At 39.1% G+C, this 25,025-nt stretch overlaps 1 protein-coding gene across 4 annotated transcripts in view; it reads left to right on the forward strand.

Moving 5' to 3' along the window:
• The first annotated feature begins 390 nt into the window (after window positions 1-390).
• The window catches only part of smchd1 (structural maintenance of chromosomes flexible hinge domain containing 1), a 31,213-nt gene continuing 6,578 nt past the window's right edge, over window positions 391-25,025 (forward strand). The window contains exons 1-28 of one of the 4 annotated variants that reach the window (XM_035613184.2): window positions 391-766; window positions 3,863-3,938; window positions 4,122-4,280; window positions 4,415-4,497; window positions 4,627-4,760; window positions 4,894-5,008; window positions 6,059-6,178; window positions 6,329-6,495; window positions 6,595-6,688; window positions 6,785-7,001; window positions 7,104-7,224; window positions 14,412-14,595; window positions 15,364-15,561; window positions 15,922-16,035; window positions 16,350-16,456; window positions 16,695-16,777; window positions 16,915-17,028; window positions 17,754-17,831; window positions 17,925-18,044; window positions 18,130-18,274; window positions 18,535-18,637; window positions 18,862-18,934; window positions 20,427-20,566; window positions 21,172-21,291; window positions 21,381-21,605; window positions 23,848-23,990; window positions 24,668-24,753; window positions 24,835-24,953. In XM_035613184.2, the coding sequence (XP_035469077.2) occupies window positions 548-766; window positions 3,863-3,938; window positions 4,122-4,280; window positions 4,415-4,497; window positions 4,627-4,760; window positions 4,894-5,008; window positions 6,059-6,178; window positions 6,329-6,495; window positions 6,595-6,688; window positions 6,785-7,001; window positions 7,104-7,224; window positions 14,412-14,595; window positions 15,364-15,561; window positions 15,922-16,035; window positions 16,350-16,456; window positions 16,695-16,777; window positions 16,915-17,028; window positions 17,754-17,831; window positions 17,925-18,044; window positions 18,130-18,274; window positions 18,535-18,637; window positions 18,862-18,934; window positions 20,427-20,566; window positions 21,172-21,291; window positions 21,381-21,605; window positions 23,848-23,990; window positions 24,668-24,753; window positions 24,835-24,953 (3,657 nt within the window). In that variant the 5' untranslated portion in view covers window positions 391-547. Of the gene's footprint in view, window positions 767-3,862; window positions 3,939-4,121; window positions 4,281-4,414; window positions 4,498-4,626; window positions 4,761-4,893; window positions 5,009-6,058; window positions 6,179-6,328; window positions 6,496-6,594; window positions 6,689-6,784; window positions 7,002-7,103; window positions 7,225-14,411; window positions 14,596-15,363; window positions 15,562-15,921; window positions 16,036-16,349; window positions 16,457-16,694; window positions 16,778-16,914; window positions 17,029-17,753; window positions 17,832-17,924; window positions 18,045-18,129; window positions 18,275-18,534; window positions 18,638-18,861; window positions 18,935-20,426; window positions 20,567-21,171; window positions 21,292-21,380; window positions 21,606-23,847; window positions 23,991-24,667; window positions 24,954-25,025 lie in introns of all 4 variants that reach the window. The other 3 variants (XM_035613185.2, XM_035613182.2, XM_035613183.2) reach the window with 3 other exon arrangements.

Below are 25,025 nucleotides of genomic sequence, written 5' to 3' on the forward strand. Positions count from 1 at the left end.
AGGGATTTCAACAGGTGAAAAACTGCATGGGTCTAACCTAGTATAATTGCAATCTCATCTCATCTTCAATAATTGTAAATAATAATAATTTATTTATTTTATACATAACCCATTACCATATATCATGTTAATTGTACAGTGTAAACGCAGATGAACCTTAAAAACAATAGGATCGTATTTCCTGTGAATTAAACCCTAACCCTGATTACACAGCAATCACGGCCACAATTGTGAGTAATCGGTTGCAAGAAACGTTGAAGTTTCACAAAGACATATCTTTGATATTACTACGGACATAAAGTTGTGTATGTTTGCCCGTTATGAGAGTTTGATCCAGATAAAATCGTTGCTTTTAATTTGAAATCAGTTGTCACGCGCTGTTACCGTAATGCCTGGCACTTGACCCAGAACTGCACTTTAACCGTGTGTGACTGAGAACTTGACTGCGGTGCTTCACACGAAGAGGAAGAAAGAAGAGGCAGTGGATATGATGACAGTGCATACGATGGCACCGCGCTAAATGTCATATCTACTTGCATCTTAGACGATGTCTTCCGCTGGTGCCCAGCGTCTCCAAGGCGCGTCCTCCCGGGGGGGCGGACGACAGCCGAGACGGATCCGTGTCTATGACTGCCGCTCCGGAGATAAACCGAGTTCCTCCGGGCCCCTGCTCGAAACAAGTGGCTTGGACTTCAATCACTTTCTTCAAATCCTGCACGAGGCAATGATTCCTAACTTTACTTTGGGTCTGGGCTCAGTTTTCATGGTAAAATACTGTAAGGGACGCCTGTTTTCGTTTGGTCTTAAATTCACTTTCAGTTTCACATATATGAGGTTTAAGTTATGAAACGTAATAGCTACAATGATTTAAATATTATAACATTATGTAACTAAGCACATAAATCAAATCAATGTAACTGTTCTTGAGTACACATTTGAAGTACTTAGCATCCTTTAAGTTCTGTTGTTTGCTTCACTCACTCCAGTCTCTGTACTGCATTCATCTACAGCAGCATCTACTCATAACCAAGTTCAGTGAGTTTTTTTCAGTTTAAGCAAATGTATCAAGAGAAACGTAATAAATAGGTTTTTTTTTAATTAGAAGATTTTTCTTCTTCTCAATCTTCCGTTTAGGTCCAAACTTGATTGGTTAATAATGTACAGGCCAAGGATCCTGGTCTGGATGTGAGTGAGCAAGTGCTTCTGTCCCACAACTTGAGACACTGGTTTCCAAATTCTTTTAGAATCAATTTTTTGTTAAAATCGTACTTTTCACATATTTTTATAGACTTCATGTTAGAGGACTAAATATGTTGTTGTTTGCATGATACTGTGCTGTCATATGCTCGCTACACCATTTTTTTTCTTAATTTCATGTCTCGGTTGTTAAGGCTATTTGATGATAATAATAATAAAATAATAACTAATAAATAAATACAAACATAATAATAATAATACCATATTGAATTAGCAACTTCTGTAATGTATGATGCTAACCCAAAACACTTAGGAAGTGTTGAAACTATATTGCGATATCTTGTCCATACTTCCCTAATCTTTTAATGAGACATTGTCTCAATGCACATAGTGAGGTCAATATTACAATATTACAGGAAAAACCTAACATATATCCCTGTTTCGTGGCGAATCATGCATTGCCGCAGCCATGCATTTATGACGTACACTAAAACCTTGAGTATCGTTTAATCCGTAAGGTATTTACTATACATTACCCAAGTTTGAGGTAGATCTGATTAACCACCTAGGAGGAGTTTGTTAAAGTACGAAACCTTCAATTTGCTATTTTCGCCACATCAAAATAGAAAAAAAATATTTAAAAAAGCTAATGGCTCCTACAGGCTTTTGTGTAGGTCGTCACATGATACACATGCCCCTCAAGTTTCGTTCATTTACATCAAATTTAAAGGTTGGCGCCTTGACTTTGAACTGTTATAGGAGGCTGGCACACAAAGAGAACGACATGAATATGTAGAACCATTTACAGCAAAGTATAAACCCTGGGTCAGATGCACTTAATAACGTCTTATAAATTGCGGCCTTTGCGATTTGCAGATTACACAGTTTCAAATCGCAATTTGGATTAGAAAACCATTTCTCATTCAGCCCTAGGTTTGACTATGGCAGCTTTCAAGGCAGTAGGGAAAACACTCAACTGAAGAGAATAATTTGCAATGTTAAGTAAGTCTTTGTCCAGAGAACTATAAACTGATTTTAAAAAAGGTGAAGCAACACTTTTGCTTAGCATTTCAGCATCAACCAGGGCTACCTTCTCTACTGTTACCTAATGTGCATGTATAGTGTCAATTTAATACACTATAAGATTCAACTCCAAATTCCTCACATTTTTATGATTTATGATCGCGTCATTAAAAACATTGTTCGGTTAAAATTGTTTGGCCTTTCACTTATTCTGTCGAACACCGAAAGTGTTTTTTTGTGCTATTTCTGGCCAAACATTCGGTGCATCCCTACTGGTGGGTTGGTCTGGCTGTGTGTTCACATACTGTCACTATGGAAGCTTGGCATTTAAGTAAATTTGTTCGCCCGTTGCTTTTAAAGGCATCAGGTAAGTATTAGATGCTGTTGTGTTAATTTTTGGGAAACTTGCCAGCTATGTGCTAGTTGTTTTAGGCTATAAAAGGAATTGTTTATGAAACTAGAGTGACCTGGAACTTCTGCCCCCCGGTATGCATTATCAAAGAGGCTAAAACCCAGGGGTGCTAGTGTCAGTGACACTTCTTTTAAGGTGTCAGGGAGTCAGATTTACACATACTGCACAGCAATCGGCTGGCTGGCTTCCGTTAAACTTAATTAAAAGATACCAGAATACAGGAAATGGCATCTACTCTAGAAACTTTTTTCGGGGGGAGGACCCGCCAAAATTTTGTTTGGCTTCTGACTCCAATGCAAGGACCGCGGAAAAGGTAAAAGCAGAGAATATGGGTGAAGTGTGTTTTGTTGTACTACAGTTCCTCCACCGGGTTTCCAGGTTGACGCACTCACTGCCTGTCACATTACAGCTCACACTGGAGATGGGCTCACCGACACATTCAGATATTTAGCCTACTAGATATCTGGCAGACGTTGGCGAGGCCTCTGCAAGTCACTTTGCTGGTTGCAGGCCGCCCCTGCAAAACAAACGTAGAGGAATCCCTGGCTCTAGAGCAGGGATGGGCAAATGGCGGCCCCCGGCCCATTTGACCACATTTGAACGGGATCCCCAACGTTACGTAACATAAATGCTAATATTTTTGCATTGTTTATTCTTTAAAAGAATTTCATATCAGCGCATAATGGAAAAACATAAACAACAATACCAATATGTTTGTGAAAGGCTAATTTGGACTGATGATTTCAGCCAGACAATTGGTTGGGTTCTAATTTTGCTTATTATTATTTTACCTTACATTATATTACATTCTGCTGATGCTTTTGTCCAAAGCGACTTACAATAAGTGCAGTAAACTGTAAAGATATTAGCCAAAAAGTGCAAGAATCACGCGATTACATAAACATTTATCAAAATGGGAAAATGGCTTCAAGTGTTTCATTTTACTTTTTTATTTATTTATTTATTTGTATGATTCAAGGACTAAGGTGCAGGTTACGTCTGAACATTTGACAATTATTTTCTCAGTCATTTTGTCTTTAAAATGTCAGAAAACGTAAAAAATGGTTAAAAAAAAGTTAACTCTCAATGCAGTTATTCAAAGCCCCAGGTGGTTTCATCTAATGTTTTTGTCCTTTATGATTGAATAATTGATTAATTGACTGATTGTTTTAGCACTAACAAAGAATTCATCAAAACTGACACTCTTTTGACATTTATTTTTTTCTACAGAAATTTGCAATCCATTCACATGAAACATTTGTGCTGGTCACAACTGATAGAAAACCCCTGGATCTGGACAGATTTGGTGAGTAAATCAGCCCTTGTTGGTTATGACAATATGTTTCATATAATTATAGATGAGAAAATTAAGCAAATACATTTAAAACTATTGTTAATTTGTACTGTATATGTCATCACCTATAACCAAAGTTTTATTTTTTACTCTTTTTTCACATCTAATGTGGTTGTTCATTTTTGTTAATTGTAGCGGAGCTTCAGAATGGCAGTACCCTCTACTTGCTGCGACGGAAGGACCAAGCTCTGCAATTGGCAATGGAAGAGCACATTACATTTACACCACATTATGATACATTGATCCGGAGTGGCCTTCATGAGTACTATGCCAGTGAGGGCCAGAAGCCATTACGTAAGTGCCTAGCAAATTTTGACAAAAGTCATTAGCTATTCAAGTTAGAATACTTTAGATGGACAGAGGATTTAATCTGCATAGCATCTCTCATAACTCGCTACTCTGTTTTTTTCATCTTTTTTTCTTTTTAGCCTATGCACTTGCTGAGCTGATCGACAATGCTCTGTGGGCCACAGCTAAAAACACAGGAACGAGAACAATAGAGTTACGAATGGTTGGTTATGCAGTTGCAAATGATTGATTCTGTTTATTTCTAATTCCATGTCCAATGTCAGAGTTCAGACAGTCTGTGCCTATGTCCAGCAAAATCTATAATAGCGACTCTTTGTTTTCTGTTTTCCAGCTTTTTGATGAAAGTCTTGGGAAACCTGCCATCGTTGTCTTAGATAACGGCTGCGGGATGACCTTGAAGCAGCTTAATAACTGGGCAGTGTTCAGACACTCTAAATTTACCAGGGCAAACAGCACATGTGAAAGGTTTGTGTGCTCTACTGGTTATATTCACGTTAGATGAATAGCTATGGTTCAAGTTTGGTATCTTTTAGCTTTGAATGCCCCACATTAGATAATCTTTCTGTTTCTATTTTTGTTCGTTTTGTCTTTACTACAGTCAGAAAGATGGGTATGTTCGGCCTGATCCTGTCCCTCGTAGTCTCAACAGTGACATATCCTACTTTGGAGTTGGAGGAAAACAGGCTGTTTTCTACATCGGAGACTCAACAAGGGTAAGTCTTTGGTGAAAATGAATTAAGAATGCAATATTACTGCATTGGTAGAACAAAGACTACTTTAAAGAGAAATGTTTTTTGCTTTTGAATTCTTTTTCAGAAAAAAATAGGACAATTTTTTTATATGTCTGAAAAAGTGTGGCCTGTTTTATATTTCTGGACTTGACAATGATGTTCTTTTCAAACGGCGAATATTACTTTATTACAGGGTTATTTTATGGAATGTTTCTGTCCTTAATGTTGCCAGGTTAGAGAGTGTTTTCATTCATGGTATCTAAGGGAAACATTCCCAACAGGAAGAGTGTAAATGTGTTTCCTGTTTTGGAAAATGGGGGAAGGGTTGTCTTATAACAACCTTATACCTTATTATTATTGTTATTATTGTTATTGTTACTTTTACCACGACCACTTGCCAGCAACATAAAAAATTGGATGCCCTGATGAAGGCTCAGTGAGTCGAAACGCATAGGCATATCCATGGTCTAATAAAGTATCTTTATTCTCTCACATCCACTATTGGAGTGCCCTAGATTTTTCCTGACTGCCATTGTAAACCGTCAACTTCCATCAGACTTACTAAGCTTTACAGTCATTGTTTTTTTTGTTTATCTTACCATTGGCCCTATCCTGGAAAAGCATCGGATTTCTTCTTAACATCCCCTACTATACTTCTTTACCCCATGCAGCACTCCCACATTTTTACTCAACATTACATTACACATATAGCTACTTTTGATCTCACCTTTCTGTTTCAAATATCATAAAATATAGGTCCTGAGCTTGAACCTTTCAAGAGGAAGGAGTGGAAAATTAGTTTAATGCCACTATTCATCTCATTTACACCTAAGTTAAACATTTCCACAGGTATATAATAAAATAGTTTTTATATTTTGGATTTTATGAGTTTGGGGCGGCTGTGGCTCAGAGAAGGTTGTCCACTAACCAAAGGGTTAATGGTTCCATTCGTTTTTTTAGTACATTTGTCTGTCTGAATAAAACCGCAGGTGAAATAACAGATGTTGCTCTTTTTTATTTTTTATTAACTAGATGATCAGCAAACCAGTAGGCTCCCCAGATGTTCATGAACTGGTTTTGTCAAAAGAGGATTTTGAGAGAAAAGAAAGAAACAAAGAGGATATTTACAGTGGGGTCATCAGAAACAGGAAGGTAAAAGCTTTTTTTTAAGAAACCTCTGTTCAGATTGATTCAATGTTTTTGTAATTTTAATTCCCAATAAAGATGATCATGTAACAGCAGGTAATCTGGAGTCCCCCTGTATTAACATCTCTGCTGTGATTCTTCTTCTTCCTCCTGTAGCCCGGTGACTCTTCACATGTGAATAAAGACAATGAGCGCTTCCTCCATGCTTTAATCGCTGAGGAATCTGGGAAGGAAAGCTTCACCGCTGTGGTCATTACAGGAATTGGACCTCAGCATATAACCTTTTTGAAACAAGATTTCGAAATGTGGACCAGAGAGCTAGCGTAAGTTAATTCACCTACATCCTCACAAAAACTTTCTAAGGGGTCCCAACTTGTCTGATTTTATTTATGTCATATTGAAAGGTTTTGTCTATATTTCAGTCACACATATCACTATTACATCCATGGACTCAATGGAAATGACATGAAAAGCAGCTTTTCAAACTCTGATCAACTCCCTAAAATTGACATTCAGGTGAGGCTGTTGGTCTTAAACAGTTTAACAGTGACTTGTACTTCTCCACGACCTGCTTAGGGAATTATCACCATTCAACTCTTCTCTTTTAATCAGGTCACCTTGCTGGAAAAGCATCCCAGATCTCCCCGTGTGATGAATCTAAGGGAAGTTGATAATGATATGCAGACTCTGTACATAAATGCTGCTGCAGACAAGTTTGAGTTCAAGGCCACCACTGGACTAGACACTGGCACAGTGGAGGGAGTCATTCGTTATCACCCCTTCCTTTATGACAAGGAGACCTACCCTGAAGACCCGTACGCTGTGCAAGGTATTCAAATGTTTAAATTTAAACATACTTTTAAACATACTTTATGACATATGTCAGCCTTTGATCAATTTGTGGATTTCATTCTGCTCCTTTGTTGATCAGAACCTTGCAATGAAGATGATGACTCGGATGAGTCTGGGATCCGGCATCAGGCAAGAGGAAAGAGGCCAATCTTTGAGTGTTTCTGGAATGGACGACTCATACCCTACACCACAGTATCTGAGTAAATAATTTTATTTTTTCCATTTTAACTGTAAAATAATATGAGGTGACTTAATTCAGTGACTGTTAAATGTTGGTTGGTAGGGTTTAAAAAAAATTAATTTAGTGGAATAGCACAACCAACTAGTTGGTCCACCACTTTGATGCAGCCAGAAATATCTTAACAACTTTTACAGATCTGGCTCTATGATGTATCCTAATGACTTTGGAGTATTTTTTTATGTCTGAAAAATTGGGCTTTGACTTGACAGTTATGTTCTTTTCAAATGGCGATTATTGTTTTATTACAGTGTGGAGTTATGGATTGTTTCTGTCCTTAAAGTTGCCAGGTTAGAGAGTGTTTTCGTGACTGTTTGCAGTGACTCATATACTGAGCCCTAAACATGTTCTATTAGTCCGGTTTAACCTGTAGGAGTGTCTAAGGTGTTTTGCTGCCATGAAAGGAACAAGTTCAAGAACAAGTACATAGTGTCTCTTAATGTTTTTACCGCAGAAATGCACCAGAGAGAAAATCTGTGAATCAGCCATGTATTACAGCGATCGCAGATGACGAGTTCAAAAAGAGTGAGTGTGTGATGTGTGTTATTTATATTAGAGCATGCTGCCCGACTGATTTTGGATTTTTGGGGCAGATGCTGATGTCAATATTACAGAGCAAAAAAATTCCGATATCAAAATATCGGAAACTATTCTTTATTCTATTCATTTATAAAAACACCGTTTTTGCAATGTTCCCTCAAATGTGGTTATCAAACATTTGTGACAAATATATGTAATCGAGGCAGGATATTTGACAGTTTAACATTAAACTTTATTATCACAAATGAGTCATCATGCACTGAACAGTAAAACTTAATTTATTATCAATAATTATGAATAAAAAACACAAATAGAACAAAATATATATAAGTTCAATTTAAAAAATAAACATAAATTTGTGGGGCAAGCCTATATAAAAAAAGAATTGAAGAAACATTGCATTCTTTTTCAAAAGCCCGCCTCAGTCTTACAGTCCTTGGTGCCAATTTAAGAGGGGCAGGCTATAATGCAGGAAGCAAAGTTTCTCAGAGAAGGTATAATGGGCTAATATGCTCTCATATTAGCTTCCACTCAGCTAACAAGGTATGACAGGAACTACATGGTTAGCCTGTAAACGAGCATGATAAGGTTGTCGTCACGGAAAGTAAAAGATGGGCACATTGTTTATTTATCTAGTACTTTCCAGCTCTGCATCTAGCTAACTATGGAGGACAGATTATGACTTATATAGAAATAAATAAATAATTACATAAATAAATGTATAAATAAATACAGGAATAAATAAATAAATGCATAAATAAATATATAAATACATAAATAAATAAATGTATAAATAAATGCGTAAATAAATGTATCAATAAATAAATAAAAGAGTAAATAAATAAATGAACGCTTTACATTTACTTCTACATTTCTGTTCACCTACATTTATTTATTTCTACATTTCTGTTCACACTGTAGTGGGAGAGACAGAAGGAAATATAAACACCCTAAATATTGTAGCGAACGCTCATGAGGACAGGAGGCTTGTTGGCCAGTGTAGGTCGGCTTTTATTATATCCACATTAGGACTCTAGCAAAAAAAACCTTCATGGATCCACCGGCATCGAACCTGTGCGCGGCTCATCACCACACACCCGCTCTCCACTCGCACAGTGGCACGTCACAGAACAACTCAGCCTCTAGCACAGTCGAAGCAGCGCCACGAGTCGATTCCTCCAACTCCTTTAAGCCTTTTCCCTAACTGCGCCTGCATCAAGTGGCAAACATGGTCAATTTGGCTTCAAGGATAAGAAATAAATAGTATATTAAACATATAAATAGTCAGTGTGTTGGAGTGTATCACTACGGGCGGAGGGTCCCTTCGCTGCTGAGCGGTTATTGTTTGTAATATAATAAATTATGTTAATTGGACATATAGTGCGTGCGTGAGTCCTTATACACCAGCTCCTCTCTTTTTATAAGGTTTCGGCACACAGATGACGCAAGTTTCTGTCCTGTCAGTGTTCTTCTTCTATGGTAAACACAAACTTCACTGCCTCAGACAGGCGTCTCACACGCACAGTGCGAGCGGTTGAGTCGTGGCTGACGGTCGGACCGAGTGTGAGCACATCAATTCTGAGCTTTGGCTTCACATAGCAGACGATTTACTCGGACAGTTTGAGTTGGAATTTAACAACAGCATTTCTAAAATTGCACAGTGTATGCCCGGCTTAACTGAAAGACAGGGTCGCTACAGTATGTTGAACTACAAATGAACTTTCTTCTGTCAATTCTTGTTTTTTTTATGTCACAATAAATGGAGTGATTTATTTGCGGCTTCGCAGTCTGGACCCGGAGGGATGACAGTCTCTACTGCGTCAGAGTCTCCAAAGTCTCTAATAACACCAGATAGTGGCTTTTTTGAAAACGAGTCGCTAGAGGGGTCTGCCACACGGATCAGCACCGTTCGTAAGGCAGAAGTAGAAGACCCGAATTGAGCTAACTCCTGTAACCAATCATGGTTGAGGCTGAGGACCTCCTCTGCCTCATTAGCATATGGACACAGAAATACAGATATAAATAAATGTATGTGAACAGAAATGTAGAAATAAATAAATCTAGGTGAACAGAAATTTTATATATAAGTATTTATATATTTATTTATGTATTTATACATTTATGTATTTATTTACGTCTATAAGTCATAATCCATCCTCCATAGCTAACTAGGTAACAACGTAGCATTAAATCAACATTCAACAGACTCAATCCACCCCGCACCGTCAACTGCTGTATATGGACTAGTTTTCAGCATCCTCTTGAGATAGGATGTTTGTAATTTTCTTAATTTTGCGCAGGTGAAAAAGTACGTCCTAGAGTCAAAGGACATGTCCTGGTCAAAAATAACTCCAAGGTTCCTCACAGTAGAGCTGGAGGCCAAAGTTATGCCATCTAAGATAACTATAATGTTTCTTTTAGGTGTTTAGGGTGGAGTACAATGACCTCGGTTTTATCTGAATTTATTAGTAAAAATTACAGGTCATTGAGGCCTTTATGTCTTTAAGACAATCCTGAAGTTTGTCTACCAGAATAGTTTCATCTGGCTTTATAGATAAATACAGCTGGGTATCATCTGCGTAGCAATGTGAATTTATATGGTGCCTTCTGATAATGTTGCCTAAAGGAAGCATACATGAAGTGAAACGTATCGGTCTCAGCACAGAACCTTGTGGACCTCCTTGACAAGATCTAGGAGGATGAGAATAGAGACATGTCCACTCTCTGAAGCCATGATGGGGTTGTTGGTAGTCTTCAGTAGTACTGTTTCTGTGCCATGATGTTCTCATAAAAAAGAGATTACACAATGATCTGCTGTTAAAAGCAATTAGTTAGAAACAATTTATATCCTATCCATATGTTCAAGATGACTTTTTGCTATTTAATGTTAACCCCATATATATACGCCCTACACTTTGATTGTTTTGTATCAGATTTAAACAGATTTATTTGATTTATTTCGTATTGTTCAGTTCAATTAAATTTTATTTTTATAATGCCAAATCACAACATGCATTGTCTCAAGGCACATAGTAAGGTAAATAATACAATATTAAAGAGAAAACCCAACAGTTCCCACAATAAGCAGCGTTTGGCGAATGTGGAGGAGAAAAATCACAGGAAGAAATCTCTGGCATAACCGGACTCAATTGTGGGCGGAACTTCTGCCCCGTCCAGTTGGGGTGAGGAGAAAAATGGGGAGAGAGGAGAGGTGGGCCGAAAGAGGGGAGAGAAAACAGTTGTATAACTGCTGCTTTAATCTCTACCAGACTGATAATTAAAAATAATACTGACACTTATAGATGCAATTATGTTGTTATTATTAATAATAATAATAATAATGATGATGATTTGGATCCTGCAGCTCTAGAGTCAGAGATACAATACGAGAGAGAGAAAACAGAGACAGAGTTAGGGGGAGAGAGGAGTTTTTATACCAGTTGCTTTAAAGGGCTCATATTATGCTCATATTCAGGTTCATACTTTTAAAAAGGGTCACCACTTGAAAAGGTTTACATGCCACAATGTTCAGAAAAGTCTTCAGTGTTCTCATACTGTCCGTTCCTCCAGCGGCTCTTTTCACCCTCTGCTTGTCATGCTGGGATTTACTCCTCCTTTTCACGGCCTGTCATATTGGGATGACAGATCCTTTCATCTACATCTTTAAACCGTGGAACATGGGTGTTGCCGATTGGTATGATGTACTCTGAAATACAAGGGGAAATAAAACAATAAAAAAAATTGCATCTAATGACAACAATCACTATATATCCCAAGCTGCATCTCCCTCAACATAGTTTTTATTGTGATTGTACGACGACATTTTGCTGGTAACTCTTGCAGCTCCAGCAATATAAAAAACAAGATAAAGATAAGGATTATTTATTAAAAATAAAAAATGTAATTAAAATATTATATATACAACAACATGTGCTGTGTAAACTACATAACACACATGCATTTAACCAGACGAAGAGAACACGGAACAAAAGAAAAACCCACAGTATATAATTTTTACCTGAAGCATGAGCCCTGGTTGTCTAGCTCAGGACCAAATATAGAGGGATAAGAGTAAAGGAATTCATATAATAATGCACACACACAGCCATACTAGCGATAGCACTGTTTATAACAAAGACAGGGCGGAACCGGTGTCTCTCACTCATCTCATTCTACAACAGGTCAAAGTGTAGCCGAGGCAGTTCATCCAAAATCGAATGTTTGGAAGCAACCGACCGTCAAAACAGCCGCACCGAGCGGGACACAGAGCAGCAGCATCACGGAGCAAAGTTAGCAGAGACCCAAGGCTTCGGTGGCCTGCAGCCACAACATTACATCTTATAAAACCAGAAGTCCACCTCCACACCTGAGGTACATTAGCCGCGTCCTAACTGGACTCCGATCGTAACATTACAGGCTATAAAATCACAAATCCACCTCCACACGAGAGACGCTGGGTTGGAAGTGGTAGACGTTCTGCCGCATCCATTTGCGGCGCAACTGCCCACGCGAGCACCGTTAGATATGATAAGATCGAGAAACAACCGTACATTTCGACACAATGTCCCCACGCGATGACGTCACAGTCCGACCCTCAGTATCGCTCCTGTACCGGAGCCCACAACAAAAACTAACCGCGGTAACTGGTGCTAACTCCGGTAGCTACCCAGCAAACACACTTACTTTAGGGTGCTCATAAAAGACACATGCTTGGATCTCACGTCATCTAACCAACACTCATAGGGTCAACGTTACTGTGGCCGCTCCGGCGACGGCAAGTGACTGAAGCCTGTAACTCCGGTGACAGACGTGATGTCACACACGCACACACACACACACACACACACACACACACACACACACACACACACACACACACAGTTAAGTCTTAAAAAATGTACACGTCTCTCCTCTGTAGCTCCATCTTGCAAAAAAAGTTTTTCTTCCAATCCGGTGTTGCACTGGCCGCTTGAAGAACGTTCCGACACAAAGTGGTTCACACACTCTCAGCTTTTCACCGACTGTGGAACATTTCCATCAAAAATGAAGTCAACCCACCTGCTCTTGTGTCTTCTGAGGCTGGGAGTCCATGTGCAGGTTTATGTTGGTCTGTACAGCCAACGAAAGACAAACGTTCCTAACTCTTTTCGACATGATGCTAGCCGTCCATCCGTCGCTTGCCGAGAGATAACAATGGCGTAGATGCGCTCCGGTGTCTCGCAGTTCAAGGGCGGAGATTCTCAGGTTGGGGGCGTGGCTACCCCAGGAGCCGCTTCATGTTTCGTAACGGGACGCCCGGGTTGTGACTGGCTCGTTCAGAGCCCGTCTGAAAGGTTAAGCCAATCCACCAAATAACCACTTTGTGTTCCTTTTTCACGTTTTGTGGGCCGGCAGGCACCCCACATACCCAAAAATATGTGCAAAAAGGCTGAAAAAGTGGTTTTAGCCTAATGTGTCACCTTTAATCGCTACCAGATTGATACCTAAAATAAGTATAAAAACTGGTTTGGGTGAGAGAGAGAAAATGGCTGACGTAGAGGGGTAGCAAAGAGTGAGGGGGGAGAAGAAAGATAGGAGAAAAGAAAAGAGTAGAGGGAAGTGGGATGCAAACCCTGGTTCGTGTAGGGATTGGGATTAGGGTAAGGGGTGGGGTTGGGATACAGACCCTGGTTCGGGGTAGGGCTTTGTTTTGATTTTCAAATGTTTTTTGGGGGTGGTTTTCATACAAGCCTTTACAGGTTTCTGCCGCAGCCACACATGTACTTTTTATGTTTTTTTCACGATGTATTTTATATTGTTTATCTGTGAAATAAAACTAAACTAAACCAAATCCTAGTCTAGTCTAGATATAAATTAGGTGATACTGTTGGTTATGAGGCTACTGTGTTTGACAGTGTATCTGCTATTCATACGAGGAGGTGATGGATTTTGTTCTCTGACGGTTATAAGTTTATGAGTAATGTTATTAAACATAGCTGATATTAGATTCTATTAGACATGTTGCTAACAGATCCTGTGTGCACATCTGTTGAAGAATGACACAGGGGCACAGTCTCCATCAGCAGTGACTGTGTCAAAACAAGATGTAGGCTCTTACTGTGGACATTGTGAGTAACTTCTTCCCTCAGCTTTCAGGCTTTTCACCTCCAGGCTATTCACCGCCACGCTCCAGCTCCATAATCAACCAACACTACAGTGCAATCACTGTAACAAAGAGGCCAAACTCAGTTTAGAATTCTTCACATAAAAGTTTCCTCATTGAATGCTGTATATAAACACTGTTTTTAATGACTTTAGTGACTTGGCACAACTCTCAAACTTGCTGGATTAGATACCAGTAGTTTATTTCACTGACTCTCATTCAGTACATTGTTCCTGCTCACCAAAGTTACTTAGTGCAAGAAGAAGTGCTCAGGATATGAAGCTGCTATTTTAGATTAGAATATTTGTGAATGTGTGAATGGCACCAATCTTCTCAGCTAACTCTCAGAAATACAGAATTCAAACTAGTTCTTAAATAAGACTAAAGCAAATCACTCTGTTTCTCCCACCTCTCCCTATTTTGTGTGTGTGTTGGTCTTCTTATGTGTTGTTGTCTTTTTCTTACAGGTTTGATTGGTGTGCCTGGCCTGGTACAACATCAAAAATCCCTGAAGAGTGTTACAGTCGTTTTTCAGGAGTGCTTTTCACTGATGACAAATTTCAGGTCAGCACGAACAAGCTCACCTTCATGGATTTGGAGCAGAGAGTGAGGAGCAAGGAAACTATCTTCACACGTGTTGTTAATGGAAAGGTGATCATACACATACTTCTTTTCTATCAGGCTCTTTGATGAGTAGAACAAACTCGAACAGTCCCAACATTTTCCTTTGCAACACCTAAATCAGATGTAGAAATATACTACCTTGTAGATATACACTACATTTGAATTTTTATATTGAAAAAATCTTAAAATTGACATGAGAATTCTTTTATTACTCTTGATATTGTTGATTATTATTATTGTTTATTTGCTTTTCATTTAGCATCCACAGTCTGCTCCCTACTTAATCAAGGTGCCTAACAATAGCAAAAATAAGATATCCGAAAATGTTTCAGCAAATGTTTGTTGTACACTTCAGAGTCCATAAGTAAAACCCATCAGTGTGTTGGTCATGTGAACAAAAGTAGCTGGCAGAAGAAAAAAAAAGCCATCACATCCCCAAACATGACATCCCTCCCCAGACAAGAAGCTTAAACAAACTGAGAGGAAAGAGGTGCATTAAGCTAAAGGTTTGATATTTACCATGGATTTAAATATTTAGCATCATCATCTCCAGTCCACACAAACACTGTATGCCCGAGTATCAGAGCTCTCAGCAGGAACCACATAATCAGCTGCTGGCATTAAAGACAAGGCAAGTCTACGCTTCCTGCTCAGCACAAATAGACATTTAGTTTCAGTAAACCAATTAATGTTGTTGATGATGAGTTTGTGGTCTTTCTCCCTTCTAGTAGTCAATAATCTCTACATGCAGCTTCAAGCCATTTCTTTGAGCTAAAGATTTGAAACTCTTCACAGGAACAAAGAATTACCCACAAGAACATGTTCTTCAGCTGGCTAAAAAACTGTCACGAGAAGTTGGACAAGCAAGTTAAATTCCTTGGCTTCAAGGAGATCGTAAAACGAGATGATGTGACCAGTAAGAAAATGCAGCATCCCTGGGCGACGTTCTCCTCCATCGAATGGGACGGCAATATATACAAAACAGGCCAACTTGTGAGTATCCCTTTGTGTTTTTAAGTGTACTCTATATGTTTATTGTGCGGCTGTGGCTCAGGGGAAATATAGTGACAAGTCCACAAACCAGAAGGTCGGTGGTCAAGCCACCACCACATCCTCCAGTCCACAGGCCGAAGTGTCCTTTGACAAGACACTGAACCCCAAACTGGCCCTGAAAAAGCGCTTTTTATAGAAGCGCTGTATGAATGTGTGTGAATGTCGACGGTATCGTAAAGCACTTTGAGTGGTCGCTATGACTAGAAAAGCACTATTTAAATACTGTCAATTTATATACTTTAATGTATTCTATATTCTGTATTCTACTGTGTATCGATGCCTCCTCACTTATTCAACCAGGTGAAGTCTCAGAAAACAATTCCGATTCTGCATGGTACCGTGGTCCAGTTTCTGCTATATGGAGATCATGACAAAGATGTCTTTGCCACAGGAGGCCAGGTTGAAGTTTGTCTGGTAAGGAAGGAATTTGGGAGTTTGTGTTAGAAAAAGTTATACATGTATGCCCCCTCCATAAAAGTGTGTGGGGGAGGGCTCTTTCATTAACAGTGAAGGCTATGGCCAGTGGTGCATTTTAAAAGTATACATTTATAGCAATGAAATAAATTAATTCCATTCATTTGAAATGAAGTTTTGTACAACAAACTGAACCATTCAAGAGGTTTTTAGACAGCAGAAATGATACATTCACATATTGCTAGTAGTACTTTGTTCTTACTCTTATTTAAAATTGTATTTGACATGACTTTGACGAATAATCTGCTTCCTAGGAACCCAAAGCGCTCTACAACAAGAACAAGATCATACCCATTTCTAAGATCAACAGGATTGTCAAGGAAGAAGCCATCAAGATAAACATTGAACGTGACCTCAACAAGTGAGTAAGCGGCTTGTTCTGCAATGCTGCGAGCATCTACGGTGCATTCATAACACAATGAAGGACCTCCATATGCCCCTTTTCATGGCACAATCATCTCAAGCATGTTTTAAGATGTGATTCGGTGGATATGAAGGTGTTATCAGATTTGTGTTACTGTGTCTATTTCCTTCAGATAATGTAGTTTAAGGCTGATTGCACTTAATCAGCTCAAGTAAATGGTATTTATTTTTTACAGGCTTCCGCATAAGCTAAAAGTGGACTGGCCAGATGGTAACCCATGGCCAGAGAATGGTGTTCGTCCGGCTGGGACTCCGTTAGGTAAAATGTTGACTTGCCTGCACATAAACCAGTTCATCACCAGTTTGCATCAAATTGTGGTCATACTTAAACATTTCCTTTTTTAAGGAGCCCAAACATCACTTTGTTTGTTTTTGTTTTTACTTTCGATTTTTCAGGGGCACTCAAAGTCGAAATTTTGACTAAGAATGGAGTTTCAATATGGACGATTCCCACATTGGTCCATGCGACAGTGAACAAACTGAGTGTCAAGCTCTCAATAAAAAAAACCGGTAAGATTGCCCCAGTTGTCCATTCATTTTTATATCATTATCTACTCCTCTTCCTGTAACTCCTCTTTGAATTGAGCAAAACTATAATACACTATACCCTCTTTGGTGTTTTCCATATGAATAGTTGGTTTCTGATAATGAATGGTATCCATATTCCTCAGTCGTTGATATCGTCACAGGAGTTTAATATCAATTGCATTCTTGTGCCACTACATTACTTACAGCACTGTATTAAGAAATGCTTCTAAAATACAACAGCTGCACACTGTGTTATTTTCTATAGAGTCTAACCAACATGTGTCTCAGGCCCCTTAACTCCCAAGATAAGCCCAACAATTGGGCTGAGACATTGACATAGCGCAGTGGTAATGTCAGATTATTAAACCAATACACCTATTTGGAAATTCAGGCATGTTTTGAAAGGGCACTGCACTAGTTAAATGAAAAAGATGAAAGAATAAAGTTGTAATTTTAAAAGAAAAGAGAATTATGTCATTATACCTAAAATAAATGCATAAAATTATTTGAAATAGGGTCACCTTCACAGCTTTTAAATAAAATGTACCTGTTCTACAGACTTGCTGGCTTGTTGCTACTTAATTTCCCCTCGACGTACAAAAAATTTCCATCGTCGGTTCTAGTCCTTTCTGATTCTTTGTTGTTCTTTGTATAGAGTTTGTAACAGTCTCTGAATGTAGTAAAGTCTAATGGTCTTTCATATGTAGGTCTTGGGAATGATGAAGAGGTTGTCAGTTTTGTTGCCCAGCATACAACAAAGTGGCATTTCTTTTTCAGAAAAATGGGTATGTTTCTTTTTTAAACTAAAGATTACTCTTTGGAGGTATCAAGTTTTCTCTGCTAATATATTAGTTTTGCAAACATTTCATCTTTGGCAGAGACTCTGACTGACCCAGGGAGTTATACACTGCTTCTGGAGACCATGATAACTGAAAGTGGTGCCACCACCTTTGGAGACGAAAATCTCCCAAGCTACGAACTCAAGTTCACCATCACAGGTAAGGATCACAGTGTTAACTTTCATTATTATTATTCTTTCTGGAAACTTTAATCAAACATATCTGGTGCTTTTCTCCTTCTCAGCGGGCAGTGCTGAGGGCTTTGAAATGGATGGAGTGAGCTCCACTCTTCACGTCGGGGTGCCATTTGATATTCCTCTTCATCTAAAAGATTGTTATGGAAACGCAATACTGTCTGTTCCCAGTCTCCTACCTGTCCTCAAATGCAGGTGGGTCACTTCACTTTACTTGTCTAACACCTACTTTTCTTTTTATTGCCAAATTTTGTTGTTACCTTTGTTTTCAGTAGACAGCTTATTAAGAAGATGAGCCTTCTTTTCTTAATGCTTGAAATGCTGTTTTGATCAACATGTGTATGTATCTGTAATGAAGCTTTTATGCTAAACGGTTAAACGATTTGGTTATGATGTCATCATGTCTTTCATTTGCTGGATGTGGCATTTGTAACGTTATCATTGTCATTACTTAGTGACCTCGATCTGAGTTATGAGACAGTGGACAGCAGTGGGAGCAAGTTCATCATCAAAGGTGTCAAAGCAAGAGGAAAAGTCCTGAATTACCAACAGTCCAAGGTTAAAAAAACATTCTTCCTCACAGAAGACATAACTTTGCCGGTCCACAGGAAGGGTTGATGAAAAAGGTGTAACAATTTAAAAGTAGAAGGATTTCATTGCTGGTTTTGAACAAGGAACAACATTTTGCCAAAGCAGTAAAATCACAACTCGTATTATACACAAAGTTACAGAAAAAAATATCACTTGTCATCCTCTCCTCTGTCCTATATTTTGTTTTGCAGACATATGACCTGAAAGTGACCCTGCCTGGCCTGAAAAAAGACACACAGACTTTCAAAGTCAGTGTTCTCCCTGGTAAGAATACATTTATTAATTTGTTAATTTTTATATAGAGATTAGATATGCATAATAAGAATTAATTTGGTACAGTAAATGATTACAGTTCATAGACAATAAGGCTGATTACTCTCTTTTTAGAGCTGGTTGATGTTTTCAGCTTTTTTCTAAATCAAATATCTTTGAGGACTTTAGGTTCGCAAAATAACAAAGTGAATTTTCACTTTGTGATGGATACTATTCTCTCTTTTCTGATTTTAACTTATCTTAATCAAATGTCTTGTAAGACGTGTTCTGTGTTGAAAAACTATGTTTAACTCATATATTCGTCTGGTGTAAAACCGTTAAACAATACAGTAGTAGTAAGCTAATGGAACATGAGGCAAGAGTAAATGAAATGGAACAAAGCTCTATGAAGGACAAAAATGATAAAGTATAAAGTATTAACTAAATTAATGCAGAAATAATAATTAAATGAATAAATAAATACTGTTTGCAATGAAAAAGGCCAGTTCTCTATTTGTACATGTATTTATTAATTTCTACATTTATTTATTTCTAAATTTTTATATTTATGCAATTTACATACTTTTATTTATTTCTGTGTCTGTGTGTCTCTGTGTCAGTGTATAAATGGTAATCAGGGAGGCAGGCTTAACTCAGTCTTAAGCGAGGTTACAGCGGTGTGATCATCAAATCTACTACTTCCGTCTTGACTTGGCCAGTAGACGAGCTGCCTTTAGCTCAGTATTAGCTGCTTAGCTAAAAGAAAGTAGTTTATACTCAGTTCTACTGTACCCTGTACCAGTTAACGTTATGGAAAGTGTTTTTGGAGATATTGCAAATGTTTTAAAATCATCAGCGAACAATTCTGACAGAAATGCCACCGCTGAATATGTCCAATTTGGTTCAGTTTAGCACTGATATGGATGTAGAGGTTGACGCTGCGTTGCTAAACAATCTCCAACATTGTAATCAGCATTCTGCCAAGTCTGTCAGGTTTCCATTTACTCAACAGTGCACCAGGGGCGGCTGTGGCTCAGGAGGTAGAGTCGTTCGTTCACCAACCCGGACATTGGAGGTTTGAAGAATTGTTGTCACAGAAACCAGACGTCTTTCTGGCTCAGTTCTGGTTTCTCTGACCCAAAACACAACAAAAGATTAATGGATGAATCAAAAGCAAGGCAACAGTTGTTAAAAACAGTAAAGAGGCCACTGAATTTGAGTTGTTGGTGCCACTCTACTGTAGTTGACACACACTAGATGTCATTCCCCCAAATATGCCAGATTATTTTTCGTCAACATTGATTCATTATTCCGGGAAATTAGTGAAAATGTCCAAAAACACACCGTCTTGCAATTTTAAAGAAAGTGATGAAAAATTCCTGGATCTGCCCTAAAATGTAATGGGTTCTTTCTTGGCCCATGTCCCAACACTGTGATAAGAATCCTGTCTTATATAAAAGTTAAAACTTTGAGAAAAACTCAAATGCATTATAATGTTTTTCAGGTAATCCACATTCAATCCATGTGATGACAGAAGAAAACCCAATCACAGTAGAGAATGGAACCCCTGTCAGGTTAAATGTTGAGATTCATGATGAGGTTGGAAACGTCACCGCACACCCCAGGCAAATAGTCCACTGCCAGGTATGAGTGTGATGTTGCTTGGAGATCGTGTGTGTGCCTGCTTGCGTGTGATTTGACTTGCTTGTTAACTTGAAACCTAAGATAGCACCAAGATTTCTGAGGTGTTATGTTGTTGTTGTTGTTTTCAGAGACGGAGAGTTCAGAGGACTCCCAGTCCACATGTTTTTGCACCAAAGACAGTTATTCCAGATTTATCTGCATTTAGCAAAAGAAAGTTCAGGCACAGCAGTTCATCCATTTGTCCAATGCCCCTGCAGAAAGAATTGGTGATCTGAGGCATGTGGGTGTAGTCTGCATAATTAATATGGTTGTTATTTATCATACAATCTAAAAGAGACATGTGGGAAACTCCACAGATCATGTTGGTCTGCTCAGTTGCATATTGCCAATTGAGACAGATTAGTACTTGTTGTTAAGATCAGGTTTGAACCACTTGTGAGCCCAGCCCACTCGTAGAATGTGTCAGGCTGTGCTCCTAGTGAACATCCAAATCTTAACCTCTTTCTATTGATAGAATAATAAAATAGGATTAAACATGGATAGTCTATTTATCATCCTCATTTTTATCATCATTTATCATATTTATATCACTTGTGTATTTGCAGGTTCAGGGTCTTCCGCCTGTAAAGATCGACTGCAGCAGCACAGGAGCAGGACAGCTTGTGACAAAGCCCATAAACCTGAACATAATTGGGGGAGAACCACAAAAGCTAAAGGTTCAATTTGTAAGTAAGAAAAAAGCTTTCTGTTTAATATAACATTCTCTGATTCAAGTTTTGTTCATGTTACCATCCCTTCTTTGTTTTTCTACCAGAGTCAGAAGTGTATGGCGTTGGTTGTGAGGGAGCTGAAGGTGATACCCAGCACAAGAGTCTCGCTGATAAAGCTCTTTAGTCGAGATGATGAGAATCTAGTACTGAGGAACAATGAAAAGATAGAATGGCTGGCTGGAGGCACACTGGGGAAGCTGTTCTACAAGCTGTATGACGAGGCTGGCAGAGCAGTACCTCTCACTGATGAAATAGCTTCTATGATCAAGGTGTGTCTGGCATATATAATGCATAGTCTTCATGTTCTTCTTAAGGTATTCTACCATATTTTGGAGATGCTCTTTTTAATGATATTCCGTTTGATGTCTCACTATGGGAGCAGGCATATCTCACCATTACCTTGCATAACTGTCTGCAGACGGAACTTACCCTGCTTCCATAGGCGGGCACAGGCTAACTTTGTGGTTTCTGCTTTACTGGTAAGACCAGATCAGACGCACATCTCGGTTCCTCTCCACTGGTGCTCGACTGGTATCGAGGGTTAGCACTCCAGCTAATCTCTGTGCTTTTTTTTAGTTAACATACCAGCCAGATTTCTCTCCACTCCTGCGTGCACGCAAGTGCAACTCCTAACACCAAAGATGAAGTAGACCCTGGGAACCGGCCCTGTTGCTGCAGGCATAAGATTTCCTGTTGATGCCTGTTGACAATGGAGACTTCCAGCTCCCATTAGGAGGGCAAAAGATTTCCCCCAGCTAAGAGCCTGTTGAAGCAACTTCTCCCCATCTTCTCCCCATCTTCTCCCCATCTTCACCCCATCTTCACAGAGTTAATGGGTTGCCCACAAACCAGAAGGGTGATGGTTTGATCGCTGGCTCATCCAGTCCCAATGCTGCATTGAGAGAATGAGAAAATGTGTATATGCACATGGTGGATGTGTGCGTGGTTAGCACCCGTTGACGCTTCAATCATATGAGCGCTGGAGCGCGGGCTGATCCGAACAAGAGTTCACCTCAGCTGTACCCCTGTGCACCAAGGACAAACCCACCAGAGCTCTTTTTTCTCTTTCTGGAACTCTTATTCTTATATAACTCTTATATACTCTTATAAATTAGAGCGGCTCGATCTCAGATGTATCAAAACAGAGATCTTCCCGCACCTTATGCTAACAGGCACATAGCTCTTAAAGAGAAAACGGGGGAAAATGATCCTTTATTAATTGTGAATATTTATAAAGGAAGAAACTATGTGTGTGTGTGTGTGTGTGTGCGTGCTTAGTGTACACTCACAGAGAATAAGGAAACCTTATCTAAAAGTTTACGTCATTTTTATTTCATCACAAAAGGTTTTACAATGTCTAACATTCAAATAAATAAAACAAATTATTAAATTAAAACAAAATTAAAAATCATGGCATGTAAAACATTTAATGCGAACATATTCTTAAGACATCCCTTTGTTGACAGTTTAGACAAAATCATGGTATTGCTCCAGAGGCAAAGCTACACTTAATTAACAAAAATTACTTGGTTTTAGGCTTTAAAAGCTTCAACCTTTAATACTGTTCGATACTTTCTGTCTCTACATAAATGCTGGTTATATAATGGTAAAATATAGGTTAGGTTTTTCTTGAGATTACCTCCCTACAGTTACTGTTTTTAAGCTTTGTTTTTTAATCAGTCCTACCGCACCTATGATTTATAAAAATCATTTTCAAAAAATCCAAATCCTTCAACAGATGGAGTGTCATTGGGAAAGACATTTAACACCTCAATTGCCTGTGACGGCTGTGTTGGTAATGAATGACTGATGTGTGATAGAAAAAGCGCTGTGTAGAAGCGCTGTATGAATGTGTGTGAATGTGACTTCCACTGTAAGGTTTTTTGGATGGTCAATAAGACTAGAAAAGCAGTCCATCTAACATGTACTATTTATAAGGCAGCAGCGCTTTCAGCCAATGCTTTTAACGTTCTCTCGTTTATCACCACAAACCAAGCGGAGATGTGTTGAGGGGATGCAGGACCCAGCTGCACTGGAGGATATACTCCCGTGTCCACGGGACAAGCAACGGGAACCATGGTTCTACAGGAACAGGCAGCAACGTTGTGATGCCAATAAGTTGAAGGAGGATGAGGTTCTCCGGCTCTGCATGGAGTTGGGGAGACGAGTCCCACAGGGATGTCTGGTGATATTGCTGGGTGGATGAGGGGAGGTTGCTTGAATGGCGCTGTTGACCAGCCAATCATGATTGGTGTGATGAGATAATTGAGGGTCTCAGCGGGTCTCGCTCCCATAGTGAGACATCTCACTCAAACTGCTCAAAGAACCGGGGTTATGTACATAACCTTAAGTTTTGGAGATGTCTGGGGTAATTTTTTAATAGGGAAAAATCACAGGAGTGATAAATAAAACAATCCATGTCTCAGCTGTAAATCAAGTATGTATGAGTGATGGTATCTGAACACTACCCATTTTGTCGATAACGCCATCGTCTCTCTGCTTTTGTTTAAGGTTAACTGGACGAGTCCTGTTAATCTGAAAGATTTGCTGCAGGGGAAGCTGCCTGATATACAGGTGCCCACACAGGTGCTGGAGGATCGCTTCTACCAGGTGTCCTACCAAGACCAGAGTGTGTCTGTCTCCTTCACTATAAAGTAAGTACATTCCCCTGTTTGCAAGCTTAAAAGAACACTTTGCATAGAGAATCAAAAACAGAGGGAAACTGGTAGACTGTCTGTCTGTAGGTAATGATACTAAACTACGACCACCTTGTAAAGGTGAATTCTTTTGTGAGCAAAAGTTGACTCTTCATTACTGGCTGGATTTATTCAGCGTACGACAAAATTCCACAGAATACTGGCAAAGCATGCAATGCAGAATGAGATTTGTCTATCCTTTGTTCAACATTCAATATATATGGCGGTTTCTGCTGAGTTATCAGTTACTCTGACCTCTTCATCAATCACAAAGGGGCCTTCTTTGTCTTATTAACTCCTTCCAGTTGTGTTCAGTGTTATCCCTTCACTGGCCAGGGCATCTATTACATAAGCCATAGAGGTACCCCAAAACATATGGAATAATAATTTCTACATTTGTCCACTGTCGTGGCCATAAACATTTCATACTCACACACCTCTTAAGCTCACTAATTAATAAAAAACATGCACTTTGGTTTGGACAGTTCAGTTCAGTTCAGTTTCCAGCCTTTATACTAAGCTAAGCTAACTGACTCCTGTTGTAACATCATATGAACAGATGTAAGAGTGGTATCTCCTTTCATGTGTAACTCGCAGCAAAAAAGCAAATGTCTGCATCTTTTGTCTGTTTCTAGACCTCGTCCAGATGAACCAGCACGGCTAAAAGCAACTCTTCTCCAAAACACAGTGAACCTGGGTAAAACCTTATCTGGAACCATCAGTGAGTATGACCCCGACCACACAAAAGTTTTTTTCATATATGGTTTAATCCAAGACAATGCACAGCTTTTTCCTTATTCAGACTTAGAGCTTGTGGACCAGCATGACAATGCAACCAAGACGCTAACCTCCAACTGTGTGAACCACATGACTGTGAAAGCCGAGGGTCTGGACAAATCAGCCGTCTCCTTTATATGGCAGGTGGGAACGCAGACACTAATATTTAAACTTTAGTTCAAAGACTTAAATAAAGTAAATAAGTAGTTCTGTAGC

Source organism: Scophthalmus maximus, chromosome 16 (assembly GCF_022379125.1).
Source record: "Scophthalmus maximus strain ysfricsl-2021 chromosome 16, ASM2237912v1, whole genome shotgun sequence".
NCBI lineage: Eukaryota > Metazoa > Chordata > Actinopteri > Pleuronectiformes > Scophthalmidae > Scophthalmus > Scophthalmus maximus.